The following is a 14,162-nucleotide window of genomic DNA, read 5'->3' on the forward strand; positions in this document are numbered from 1 at the left end:
ATCTTTTTTACTTGGACTATGTTTCCCTTGGCACTGGGGACTATGTGTTGCTACTTTGCTCTGGATCATACCTAGTACAAGAGCAGGGGCAACATTACCTCTGTGCCTATGTCCTTCTCCACCCCCCTGATATCAGTGCCTTAGAGTGAAAATCCATGAATTTTGATTACATATTTTGAATTTTTTGGATATTACTAATAGGTACAATTGAAAGTATGTTGTGTCATAGCTAAGAGGATAGAATTCCCCTTTTAAGACTCAACAATATTGTTTTAAATGGGATATAAAGGTAAAGACATTCTGTGGTCAGAGATAACTGGAAGGACTGGAGCGCATGCTTTACATATGGGAGTTCCAGATTTCATCCCTAGTAGTTTATTGGTCCCCTGAGCATTGTTGCGAGCAAAATTCTCTTCCTATCCTGCACCAAGCTGGAATAGTCCCCAAACACCACCAGGTATGGTCCCCAAACAAAGAAAATAAAATTGAAGACATTCTAAACCTATTAAAGCGTGATAGTTTATGTTTCTGAAACATTTTTCAATTTGGTTTGTAATTCCTCTTGGGGGGGGTCTCTGGGACTAGGTAAATCCTAAATAGTACTCAGGAGGCCTAAGAGTCACTAATTCTTGAGCCTGTTGTATGGACCTGAAGTTCAATTCTTGGGATCAATAGGGCCATCCCAACAGTGCTCAAGGGCAACCAGGATATATCCAATAGTGCTTGGGGAATTCATTGCTAAGCAACGAATCTGGATCCTCAACATGAAAAGTATCTGAGTTCTCGCTTGCCCCTGGAATTTCTTTTATTTTTATTTTATCTTTTTGTTTATTTATGGGCTATACCTGGTGATGCTCAGGGGTTACCCTTGGCTCTGCACTCAGGAATCATTCCTGTTGGTGCTCAGGGGACTGTATGGGATGCCAAAGCTCAAAGTCGGGTTGGCCTCATGCTAGACAAGCAGCCTACCTGTTGTGCTATCTCTCCAGTCCAATAAGGCACATCCTTTACCATTGAGGTACACCCCTAACTTCCTAACATCATCTCTCTTAAGGTGCACCCAAGAAGCATTTTAAGTTTCTGGTGACAAACAGATTTGAAAGAATTAGAAAGAACTGGAAGCAGATAGTCTTACCATTGGAGGAACGTTTTTTCTTTCTTTTTTTCCCAGTAACTTAAGTCATTAGTTTAGTTACAGGCATTCAATATTCTAGTACTAGTCCTACCACCATTGCTTCCAGTTTCCCCCACCACCCTTGAATCTGTCCCCATAATAGGTCCTCAGTAATTTATTTTACATTACTTGTTCTAAGTAATTTGCTAAGAGGATGATCAAAAAATGTTTCCTAAGAAGAAAATTAGTGAAGATCATTGTGTCTCACCAGGAAGCCCTTATGCCCTGGTGTACCCATCTTCAAATAGAAGACACACTTCAAAATAAATCCAGAATTGGGGCTGGAGAGATAGCACAGCGGGTAGGGCGTTTGCCTTGCACGCGGCCGACCCGGGTTCAAATCCCAGCATCCCATATGGTCCCCTGAGCACGGCCAGGGGTAATACCTGAGTGCAGAGCCAGGAGTAACCCCTGTGCATCGCCAGGTGTGACCCAAAAAGGAAAAAAAAATCCAGAATCTTGCATTTATTTTCACATTTTGAAAAAAAAAAACGAAACAATAATTCCTGATTGCTAGGTTGTTGTTACATGTTAAGCCTTCTGTGTTTACATTTTGTTAATTGAGATTGTTGCCTTCTATATCACATCCCATCCAATCTAGTGTGCTGCTCCTGGTTTATCAGTGTTATAAATTTTGAGAGTTGTGAGGCAGAAATTGTGTCTACAACCTGCATAGTCTCCAAAATTTCTAACGGGATGATACAGCTAGAGTTAAATTCTTCACTGACTGGTGGCTTTAGGGCGTGTGCATGACTGCTGGCCTTCCAAAGTACAGGGAGATGGTGGGGAGGTAGCCCAGTCCAACCCCTTGAAAGCTGGAGATTGCAGTCATAAAACCCACATACCTGAGTGTTTCAATTAATTTTCATTTTTTTTCAATTAATTTTTGATGAGGATCAGACGTGCAGTGAGGTCTGCATGGAGCATGGTAGCTATTGTGGAGTGTGGAGTTTTTTGGCTGCTGGGGCTCTGTTTGGGCGGGTGCAGGGGCTTACATGGCCATGTAAGCTCTTTCACCAGCCATGATCTAGAGACTCAGAAATTAATCTTAAAAGATATCTACAAGTGGTAGAATACTCCTGAATCCTACACTAGGCTGAGTCATCCCGAGGCAACCTGGAGAGGGGGGTGGAGGTGGGGTGTGAGCCAGTCAGATGATTGATGCAGTTGATGCAATGCATATGTTTACAAAACTGTGAACCATGGTCTTCCTGGTATTTATCATTATTTGTAACAAAGAAATAGGCATGTATCATTTCATGCAAGAGATCTCTACAAGATCTCTTCTTGGTTTCAACTTCAGAAGGGGTTCACTGAGGCAGACGAAACACATTCCACCTCTTCCTTCATAGATGCATATGCCAGCACACATTGTCATTTGCATGCTCCACTTCACTTCGACTGCCTTCAGCTGGCCCCAGAAGAACCGATCATTGAACTGCATAAATAGGGCCTGGAAATCCAGGGTGGTATCCACCAATGCCCAAGACTTGTCCAACAGGACAAGGACTCCTGAGTGTGATGGCACTCTACAACCTGCAAGTTCCACTCCTCTTGAAGCTACAGTGCCAAAACCAAGTCCTCATCCGTCACTGCTAGAATTCCAGAGATTGTCAGTGTCCAGCTCATGTTAGGATAAGGCCGAGTGGAACTCCTAGGAATGGAAGAACATTTTTTTTTCCTACCTGAGTCACACTATCTCTGAGTGTGTTGCTAAGATCCAAAAAGTTTGGGCAGTGAGATAGTACAGTAGGCAGCGCACTTGCCTTGGATTCAGCTGACCTGTTCAATTCCTGACACCACGTGTGGTTCTTCGAGCCCAACTCAGATTGATCTCTCAGAGGCAGGAGTAAGCCCTGAGCACCTGAGGGTCATCATCATCATCATCCCGTTGATCATCGAATTTCTCGAGCAGTATCAGTAACATCTCCATTCGTGTAAGCCCTGAGATTTTAGAAGCCTCTCTCTACTCGTCCTTCCAACGATGCCGTACTGGAGGCTCTTTCAGGGTCAGAGGAATGAGACCCAGCTTGTTACTGGTTTTGGCATATTAATACACCATGGGGACCTTGCTAGGCTCTCCCATGTGGGCAGGAAACTCCCAGTAGTTTGCCAGGTTCTTCCAGAGGGAGAGTAGGCTATAAGATATCCTACTTCTGGGAGCTGGCTTTTAAGTCTCTGGATGCTGGCCGTTGACAGGATTACAGGGCGCTGGGGGCAGTTCTGGGTGTGACTGCCTAGCTACTGGGAGATGGGAAATCTGGGCGGAGGAGGCCCAGTCCCGATCCGAGCAGCCTTGGAGGTCTCAGCCCCAGGTCCCACACACCTGGGTTCTTCTGCCGGTTCCTTCATGCATGAGGCTCACTGTGGCTAGGCTCCGGAGGTCTTCAGCTGCCAGGAGCTCTGCTCGGGGTGGGGAGGGAAGCTGGAGCCCATCCCCTCCGTGGAGGCCCTGGGGAAGACAGCCAGGCGCTCGGGCAAGAGACTCTCTGCACCTGAGGGTATGGCCCAAAAATACAAACAAAAAAAGAATCAGAAATTTGTAAAAGTGCAAGCCATTCAGTGGACACACATGTTGGAGACAGAGGGAGCTCAACTTAAAAGTTTTCCTTAGTGAAGAGTTTTTCCAAAGTAGTACTAAGTTATTGTTGCATGTAGTATTGCTTAGGTCTGTTTTGATTAATATATATACAGATCTACTTTCTCACTGTAAGGTGCCATGTTGCCTAGATTTCTCTTTGAATCAATTTGTCAGAATACGTTTCTTCAGTTTAATATGTCTGTCTTTCTTTTTTTAATTAAATCACCATGAATACAGTTACAAAGCATTTGAGTTGCAAAGTGCTTGAGTTTCGGTCATAGAATGATCAAACACCCATCCCTTCACCAGTGCACATTTTCCACCACCAAAGTCCTCAGCACTCCCCCACCCCCATCCCACCCTTCCCCTGTCTGTGTGGCAGACAATTTCTATAATACTTTTTCCCTACTTTGATTATATTCAGTATTTTGACACCAGTCTCACCATTATTATTTGGATTTTTCCCGCCACCACTCATACCTGCTGAAAAGGCAATGCTAGATAATTTATTTTGTATTGCTTGTTAAGAATAGCATAAGATGCTTCTGGAATTCTAAAATTTTAGATATTTAGGGTCTGGAGAGATCTCTGCAGTAAGCTGCTTGGTTCTGAGATTCTTTTGTGTGTCTCTGAATCAACCTTAAGGAGCTTAAATAGTAGCCTAATAGCCGGAAGCAATTTGTCTGCATCATCTCAGGGTCATGTCATCTCAGGGTCACATGGGGTGGAGGGATGAGAGGGACCGGCTCATCCCCTATCCCATGAGACATAGCGTTTGCCATTACTGCTACTGAGTACCTGGGCTTCTTATTGGGTTCTGGAAGATGGCAGCCACCGGGATTCCAGGGGGCTGGCAGAGGGACAGCACCTGCTCCCGTCTGGAGTATCGCTGTAAACTCAGCCTGGCACAAAGTCCGGAGGCACCTCTGCAGTGGGCTGCTTGGTTCTGAGATTCTTTTGTGTGTCCGTGTCTTACTGTTTTAACATTCCCTAGAATCCTTTTACCTTTTTTTAGCTTCTTTCCTATTTGAAATTGTACTGCTGATAATAAAGAGAAACTGTTTAGAGTTACAGATATATTTTCAGAGCAAAAATTAAGTATTTGTTAATCAACATCTGGAAGAATGTTTGCATAATTAAAAAATGTTTCCTAAAATCCCCTTCACTTATTTGTGGGAATGCAGTACATCTAAATACACTTTGTATTTGATAAAATTAAAATATGATAGTGACACATGTGGATTTAGATAAGTGAGCTTCACTACTCTAGGGTAGCATTTTCTATAGTGGGAATTAGAGAAAAAAGCACAATATTAAAAAACCTCTTTGTGCTCTTAACTTACTCCATTAAGTATTGTGTGGCACACAATGTGAATTTTTTGCCTAATCAGTAAGGAAAACTATAAATTGAACTAATTATTATTTGCTCTCATTAGCTATGCATCAGTAAGCTACCTGTTCTCTTCTTAAGAGAGTTGCAGTTTAAGGGAAGGAGAATTGTTTTGAAAAAGAGATACGGGTTCAAGTTCTGATGCTGGGCCAGGGAGGTAGTACAGGCAGGTAAGGTGCTCACCTTTTACCTGCCAGACCCGGTTCAATCCCTGGCACCCTGTGTGGTCCTTCAAACCCTGTCTGGGATGATCCCTGAGCACAGGACCAGGAATAAGCCCTGAGAACTGTTGAGTATGACCAAAACCCAAAACAAACAAATACCACAACACACCACACCTTTCCCCCAAAACAAGTTCTAGTGCTTTACTGATTTAAGCACTTAAATTTTTATGCTGCTTTGTACTGTGGGGGTGGTAATGAGTTGGATTAATATCATTCTGTTCTTGCCAAAGTATTTTGTATAGGGCTGGAAAGATAGTATAAAGGTTAAGATAATTGCCTTGAATGTAGCTGACCTTTGTTTGGTCACTGGCACCATATGGTACCTCTCCCCCAGTACTACTGAATGTGAACCCCCTTCCCAAAACAAACCAGCAAACAAAAACTCCAAAATATCCTTGTGTATGTATATGTGTACAACTGTCAGTTTCACCCCGAATACAGTTAAGTTAACCAGTTATGAGGGACAACAGTGGGCAGAGAAAATGAAATCAAAATAGGAATTGTGTGTGTACGTGTATATATGATTTTAATAGAAAAGTAGAAAGAATACATATATATCACTTTGAATTTTAAGATAGTTTCTATATCCTATCTGTAGAGAAATTACAAGACTGTTACAAAGAACACCCCTGTAGCCTACCTTCCAGATCCTCTTGTTAACATTTTGTCACTTGTTTTTCATTTCATTAGATGAGAACATTCAGCTAACAATGAAGTTACATCATGTCAAGCTTGCTTTACTTGTCTTGCATCAACCATTAACATATAAATTCTATTTCCACTGTGTAGAAAGACAAGATTTTTTTGAGGGGCGTGGATGGTGGGCACACCACGAGATGCTCAGGTCTTACTCCTGACTCTGCACTCAGAAATCACTTCTGGCAGGGCTTTGAGGGACCATAGGTAGTGCCAGGGATCAAACCAAGATTAGCTACTGGCAAGACAAACTCCCTCCGTGCTGTACTATCACTCAGTCACCTAAAATCCCTCAGCAGAGTGCAAGTTAGGACTTAAAGAGAAGTCAGTTTGGTGGGAAAATCCAGGTTTTTCATCATCTTTATTAGTGGATCCAGAGGCCTACTTTTTTTTTTTTAATGTGCTACAACATTTATTAAAAACTCAAAAAAAACCCCCAACAACCTGCTGTTAGTGTCACATCTCTGATTAGGTATAAACCAACTATCTTGTTACTTTATATTTTTATTTTATCTTATTATTTTATTATTTTATTTTCATAAAGTTGTTCACAGTAACAGATTACATTCAATATTTCAACCAGTCCACCAACATCACACCTTCCCACCACCATTATTTTGAATTTCCAACACCACCACTCAAACCTGTCGAACAGGCAGATGCTAGATAATTTATTTGTATTGTCCAATGTGAATAACATAGGAAGTCGTGTGGCAGGAGAGCGGCCCTAAATTTCTAGAAATCTAAAATTTTAGATAATTAGGGTCTGGAGAAATCTCTGCAGCGAGCTGCTTGTTCTGAGATTTTTTTTTTTTCTTTTTTGGGTCACACCCGGCAGTGCTAAGGGATTACTCCTGGCTCTGCACTCAGGAATTACCCCTGGCGGTGCTCAGGGGACCATATGTGATGCTGGGAATTGAACCTGGGTTGGCCACATGCAAGGCAAATGCCCTACCCGCTGTGCTATATTGCTCCAGCCCCAGTTCGAGATTCTTTTGTTTGTCTCTGGATCATGGCTATTAATGAACTTAAATATTAGCTGGAGGCACCTCGTGAGCATGATATTCAGGGTCCCATGGGATGGGGAAATGGGAAGGGCCAGCCCATCCCCTATCCCATGAGGCCTGGAGTTTGCTGTCACTAATTCTGAGTACTTGGGCTTTTCACTGGGTTCTGGAAGATGGCATCCATTGGGATTCCTAGGGGCAGATGGAGGGACAACGCCTGTTTGTGGCACTCCGGTGAAGTTGGCCTGGCACCAAGTCCGGAGGCATCTCTGCAGCGAGCTGCTCGGTTCTGAGATTCTTTTGTGTGTCTCTTTGTGTGTGTGTGTGTGTGTGTGTGTGTGTGTGTTCTTTCTGGGTCACACCTGACAATGCACAGGGATTACTCCTGGCTCATGCACTCAGGAATCACTCCTGGCGGTGCTCAGGGGACCATATAGCATGCTGGAAATCAAACCTGGGTTGGCCTTGTGCAAGGTAAACGCCCTATCCACTGTGCTATGGCTCCAGTCCCTTGTGTGCCTCATGATCATGGCAGAGGTCTACATCTTAACTTAGATTTCACTTTTTTTTTTTTTTTTGCTTTTTGGGTCACACCTGGCGATGCACAGGGGTCACTCCTGGCTCTGCACTCAGGAATTACCCCTGGTGGTGCTCAGGGGACCATATGGGATGCTGGGAATCGAACCCGGGTCGGCCGCGTGCAAGGCAAACGCCCTACCTGCTGTGCTACCGCTCCAGCTCCTTAGATTTTACTATTAGTAATATAATCATTAACACTTTATTTTGCAGCTGTGCATGTGTGCGTGTGTATGTGTGTGTGTTCACGGAATCTAGTATCCCTGGTCTGACTCACCTTAGTTAGGTTACTTTCAGTGAAGTACCTCCTTTTTCTCAGTTAGAGTCAATGTTGTAAAGACCGGGACATTCCCCCTAACCCCCAGTCGTGGTTCTTTTTTTTTTTTAAAAAAACACTTTTTTTTTTTCTTTTTGGGTCACACCCAGCGATGCACAGGGGTTACTCCTAGCTTTGCACTCAGGAATTACTCCTGGCGGTGCTCAGGGGACCATATGGGATGCTGAGGATCGAACCCGGGTTGGCCGCGTGCAAGGCAAACGCCCTACCCGCTGCGCTATCGCTCCAGCCCCTCCCCTCAGTCGTGGTTCTTGTTGTAGATTGTGCATTAGATTAAGGTGTTCATACCCTCAACCTTGGTGCTCACCAGGAGTCACACTTGTGTTATTCAGACATGCTTCAGTGAGGCTGGAGAGATAGAACTCTTGCCTTGAATACATCTGACCCAGGTTTGATCGCCAGCACCACATATGCTCCCCCCCACCAAGCCCACCCTGAATGCAGAGCCAGGCGTAAGCCCTGAGCACCACTGGGTGTGGGCAAACACCCCATCTTTGCCTTCCTCCCACCCCCCACAAAAGAAAAGGACCCCAAGACATATATATCACCAGGGGATTATATTCCTGGCTGCGATGTTCATGTAACTTTTCAGTTGTGGTATGTGCATACACTTGGCTGCAGTGCAGACAGAAATCGTCTGCCAGGGATCACAGACAGCAGAACTGACAGTATCATGCTTGTAGCATGTAGTGGCCTGGGAGTTGGGTCTGTGGCTTCATGTGCATAAGACTGTGAGTTAGCTATGGAGCTATATCCCTCCCCCAGCTCTTTAGCTATATAAATCAGAGTTTGATTTAGTGTTATTGATTAATAATAATTCTAAATAATTTAAATCTAATAATTAAGCAAAAACAGTTAAGTTTGCATGTAGTTTGCTTGCTGAAGTCATTGATGAAGTGATCGTGTACTTCTTTTCTTGTACCTATATATGAAATAAATTACTGTTCTGTTTTTGCAAGGGATAAACCAGACAATTTTTTTCCTAGGCAAAGTATCTATATGCTGTTTGGCTGTGTGTAATTTCCTGGACTATTTCTTGACCTAACCATCCCTATGACCTTTTCTTCCTCTCTAAGCATATTGACAACGTTTGCTCTGTCTTTGGAGCTGTATTTTTTTCACCCACCCCCGTTTTTCTCAGGGGGCGCTGTCCCCTCAATTTTGGGTTTTTTAGGGTTTTTAGAACCTTGACACCTAAGATTGTAAATTGGTACCACAGAAGCCAGATAGGGTTGACAAGTTTTGGACTTGCTTGATGTTTAAATTTTAATTCCACTCGTAGCCAATAGACAGAAGCCAGAGAAATTTTTTACATAGAAACTCAGCTTCATCTTTTTTTGTAAAAGATAAAAAAAAAAAAAAGATAATTCATGATCTGCCCAGAGCACTTGACTAGTAGAGTGGAAAGTTCTAGATTGTTACATTCTTCATCTTGTTTCATAGCTGGTCTCTATAGATGGCTCTCCTACCCCAGACCTTAAACTTGTTTGAAGAGCTGGAAGAAGTATAATTTGATGAAGTATTTAATGGTCTTGCTTTCTTGGGTAAAAAGGAAAACAACTTAGAAATAAGTTCAAGAACTTCTCTAAAATTACTATTTCCCCAGTTCTTTAAGTGTTTTATTTTCATCATTAGGGGACCAGAGTGACTGACTCCTAGATATCAGAGAGCTGCAGGCATCTTCTGCTGGTCCTAGATTTATTTTCCTCTTTATGGCTTCATTGCTAGCACCCAAACTACGGCCAGCAGAGGGTGCCATCCACTCACTGAGTCTGCTGACATTTTGGCTCAGCTGAGCAACAGCTGTTGGGCATGTGCCCCAGGTCTGTGTGAGAGTTTGGGCATGTCCATTTGGTTCCCATCCATAGTGCCCACCCCTTAGACCCTGGCCAGGTTATTGTGTCACTAGGGACTCTGTTCAGTAACAGGAAACTGGGGAAAGTTTAATTGTTTTCTCCTTTCTCTCTTTCCCATGCAGCTGAACAAAAGGTTCATCCTCAGTTTTCTCCATGCCCATGGGAAGCTGTTTACCCGGATTGGGTAAGTGTGCAGGATGTTTATTTTATTTTCCTACATTACAAGTCATTTTGGAATTTAATATTGTTAGCAACTAGACTGTGTTTGTAACTGAGGGCACAGGGTGTGAATTCTTAGAGGCCTCCACCTTCTCTTCCCTTCCCTCATTCTCCTGCTGTGCTCTGGAGTCTGGGAAACATTGCTCTCTGTTCCTGTCTCTTCTTTCCCTAGCTTTACTGAGATCCCTGCCCCCCTTCACCTCCTTTAAAAAGTCTTCCCCACCCCCACTCCAATCCCTCTGGGTTTTTCTTTCCACTGCCTTCCGGTTTACCCCCTGGTGAACTCTTCAAGGAAGTCAGGCGCAATCCCTGGGTACAGCTGCTTGAGTCCTCCTTGGGAGAATACTGTCCACCAATTTTCCTTTAAAGAGCAGAGCCATGTTTCCTTTTCGCCAGCATTTCCCCCTTCCTTACGAACTATACTGTTTCCTTCTGTGCTTAGGTTCCCTCACCATATTGCCGATCTAGTAAATACCACGTTTATGGTTCATCACTTACCATGATGTGCATATAAATCTCAGGGAAGGTGGTATATGTGACCCACTAAATCTCTGGGAAGAGGAAAGTTTTGTGTATTCCTTTTGTTGTGTCAAAGGTGTAAAATTAGTGATGCCAAAGCCTAAGCAGTGCCCGCATACCAGCTGGAATGTGCTGAATGCCTCTTTAGTCCAGGAGAGGCAGAGGAGACAGTGCTTCCAGACAGAGCTTCTACTGCATTTCAATATTTTGAGTTGTGAGTTTTATTGTGAGTTACCTTCTGAGGTTTCTTTAGATCAGAGACCCCCCCTCAGTTGTCATCAGTATTTCCTTTTCAATTTCTATCATAACCTTCCTAGTTGGTCTGTAATTCTTTAGGTTTTCTTAGTGGTAGCATGAACTATGTCAATTTCTGTGTAGTTTTGCACTAACCTTTTTTGGTGGGGTGGGCGTGGGCTACCCTGGCAGGGCTCAGGGGTAACTCCTGGCTCTGCACTCAGAAACTATTCCTGGCAGAGTTTGGGGCACCATATAGGATGCTAGGGATCTAACCCAAGTCAGCCATGTACGCACTATCCTCTGTACTATCACTCAGGCCCCATGTTTATAATACATATGTACACAAAGTTACTGCATACCATCACCAAGCATTATTTATTGGTTTTTGTCTTTTGCGGGGGCCAACCTGTAAATGCTCAGGCGCTATTCTCAGTTCTGTGTTTGGGGGTCACTCCTGGCACTTTTTTTTTTTTTTTTTTTTTTTGCGTTTTGGGTCACACCTGGCAATGCACAGGGGTTAATCCTGGCTCATGCATTCAGAAATTACTCCTGGCGGTGCTCAGGGGACCATATAGGATGCTGGGGATCGAACCCGGGTCGGCCTTGTGCAAGGCAAATGCCCTACCCGCTGTGTTATTGCTCCAGCCCCACTCCTGGCACTTCTTGAGGATCACGTGTCACGTGCTGGGGGTTGAACCTGACCAGCATGTTGAGCCATCTCTTTTGCCCTGCACTTTACTTTTTTTAGTTACTAAAATGCTTTTTCTTTTTTTAGAAACACTGTTCCATGAATGGTAAATTAGGAAGTAGGCAAGGTTTGCAGTGATAACCTTTAGTGGGTAGTCTTGATTTTGAGTTGATTTGGGCAACATGGAGTAATGTCAGTCAGTGCATTTCTATTAGTAGAAATAAAGCAAACGTAATTCATTTAGGAAAACTAAACTAGGTGTGGGATTTGGAAAGATAGTACAGTCTGTAGGGCACTTGCCTTGCATGCAGTTGGCATGGGTTCAATCCCTGGCATCCCATAGAGCCCCTTGAGTTCTACCGGTGGTGATCCCTGAGAGTAGAGCCAAAAGTTAGCTGAGTACTTCTGGGTGTGGCCCCAAAACCAAAAGAAGAAAGGGGAAAAAAGGAAGAAAAGAAAAACTGGGTGTATCAATATCTTCTTATCTCATCAACATGTAAGTTCTGTTCTGGTAAGAGTGTTTCTTTAACACTTATTTTCCAGTTTATAGTACCTAGTGTCTAGTGTATAGTGGTTGCTTCAAATATAGTTGTTTTATGAATGAATGAGTAAATCAACTAAAAAAAAAACTGGATAGATTGTGAAAATAGACCAGAGAGAGGGATATACTATTCTTTGACAAAGTATAGTATTCTCAGGTTCTTCATTAGTGTGTAATCCTAGTTACACACTAATTAGGTGTAATTAGGTGTAATTCACTAAAGGTAGATTTGGGGTTGAAGAAATTGCCCAAAAGATTGGAGCACATACATTTTGTGTGGGAGACCCAGAGTCAATCCCCAGCACCACATGGTCTCCTGAGTAATGGGGAGTAGTGGTGATGGTGGCCAAAAACAAAACACAATAAAATAAAAGGTATGTAAGATGACATTGACATCATTTTATTTTATAAACAAATCCTAGCAGGAAATACAATATGCTGTACTTATAAAGGCACTATGCTTCATTATTTAATACTTTATGGCATTCTATCTCTCCCTATCTTCTCTTCCCCCTTCAACCCCCACTCTTCATCTGCATTTCTCTCCCTTAATCCTGTCTCTTCTTAGTTTTGTAGTGCTGGGACCTAAATCCAGGACTAAACTAAACTATATATAAGGCAACACATGCTTTTTTCATTGAGCCACATCCCTGGTCCTAGTTCTCATTGTAAAAATCTTTCTTTTCCCTTATACCTTTCCACTCAGTATTTTTTAAAAATTTTTTGCCCCTCATTTCCTGTTTGTTCTTCAAAGTTCATGTTTCTCCAAGTCGGGACTTCTCAACTTCTGTACTGTTGATAGTTTGAATTTTATAGTGCTTTATTATGAGGGCTATCCTGTACATTGTAGGATGTTTAGTATCTTTGTCAAAGCCTTCTACCCACCACATGCCAGAAGCATGACCTCTGCTTCCCCATCGGTGAGCCTTCTGCTTCCCCGTTTGTGACAATTAAAAATTTCTTCAAATTTGCCGAATGTTTCCTGGGTGGCAGAATTTTCTTGGTTTGGAATAACTGAGCTCTATTAGAGAATTGGGGACTTAAGCAGTTATAAATCTTAATCCTGAATGTAGGAAAGTTTTGCATAAATTTTTATCAGGTTAGCATTAGAACATTTTCTCTTTTTAAGATTCTTGTATTTAGAGCCCTATTATTTGGAGGAAGTTTTAGAAAGAACCACAATAATTATTAAAAAATTGCAAGATGAAATTTGAGAAGGAAAATTAATCTTAGCAAAAGTTAAGGTTAAAAACGGTTTTTAGAGACAGCTATCAGTACCTTAACTGTTTAAATATAAAAGAGTTATAACCAGATACTCTTTGATTTTTATGAGATAATAGCAAGAAAAAAATAGTTTTCAGTTGCAGCTTAAGATATTTGCATTAGGTGTAAGAAAATTTCACGGAGGGAAGATCTTTGGAAATTTTCTTTTGGGAATCTTTAAAAATAAGTATTATCTCATTTGTCAATAAGTTACTAGCTTTAATCCCTATTGTTTTTTTGGATCTCAACTATTTCTGTATATAACATACTCTGTTGGCAGGAGGATAAGACCAGTCTAGTTTCACCTTCATAGAAAATGAATTATAGTAGTGTGCACATGAGGAAAATGTAAATTCTAGGCACTACAGCCCTTCAACAAATATTCTTTTTATGCTGTTATGCTCTCTTAGAGGTTAAAGAGAATTGAGCCCCATATTTATTCTGGAAAACAGAGAAAGCAAGAATGTTTCTTTTTCTGTTGAAAAAAAGAAGTTATAGAAATCTGTAAGACTAGAAAAGCAATGAACCTAAGCCCCACACAACATCATGGACAGTTGCCTAATTACTAAGAAGATGTGAAATGTGGGAGGCGTTGAAAATGAATTAGGAGTGAGGAGATTGTAATGGGGAGCAGCTGAAGACACATCACTGTTTTTTTGAGAAAAGCCCCAACGTTGCTCTTCTGGTTTTTGTCTTTAGTATTTAGTGTTCAAAGTTGCATCGGATTGCTTAGGTGCCTACTATGTGTAAGTTGAGTTTTCTCTCAATATCCAGTGAAAAAAAAGCTTGGGAGTGTTAAAGGGTGCCCCCCCCAAAAAAAAGTTTTTTTGTTTTTTTCTGTTTTGCCATTAATC

At 42.3% G+C, this 14,162-nt stretch overlaps 1 protein-coding gene across 1 annotated transcript in view; it reads left to right on the plus strand.

Moving 5' to 3' along the window:
- The window catches only part of SMG6 (SMG6 nonsense mediated mRNA decay factor), a 282,134-nt gene that overhangs the window by 67,335 nt on the left and 200,637 nt on the right, over positions 1-14,162 (plus strand). The window contains exon 9 of the mRNA XM_055131114.1: positions 9,964-10,025. Within this exon, the coding sequence (XP_054987089.1) occupies positions 9,964-10,025 (62 nt within the window). The remainder of the gene's footprint in view (positions 1-9,963; positions 10,026-14,162) is intronic.

This window comes from Sorex araneus, chromosome 3 (genome assembly GCF_027595985.1).
Source record: "Sorex araneus isolate mSorAra2 chromosome 3, mSorAra2.pri, whole genome shotgun sequence".
Lineage (NCBI taxonomy): Eukaryota > Metazoa > Chordata > Mammalia > Eulipotyphla > Soricidae > Sorex > Sorex araneus.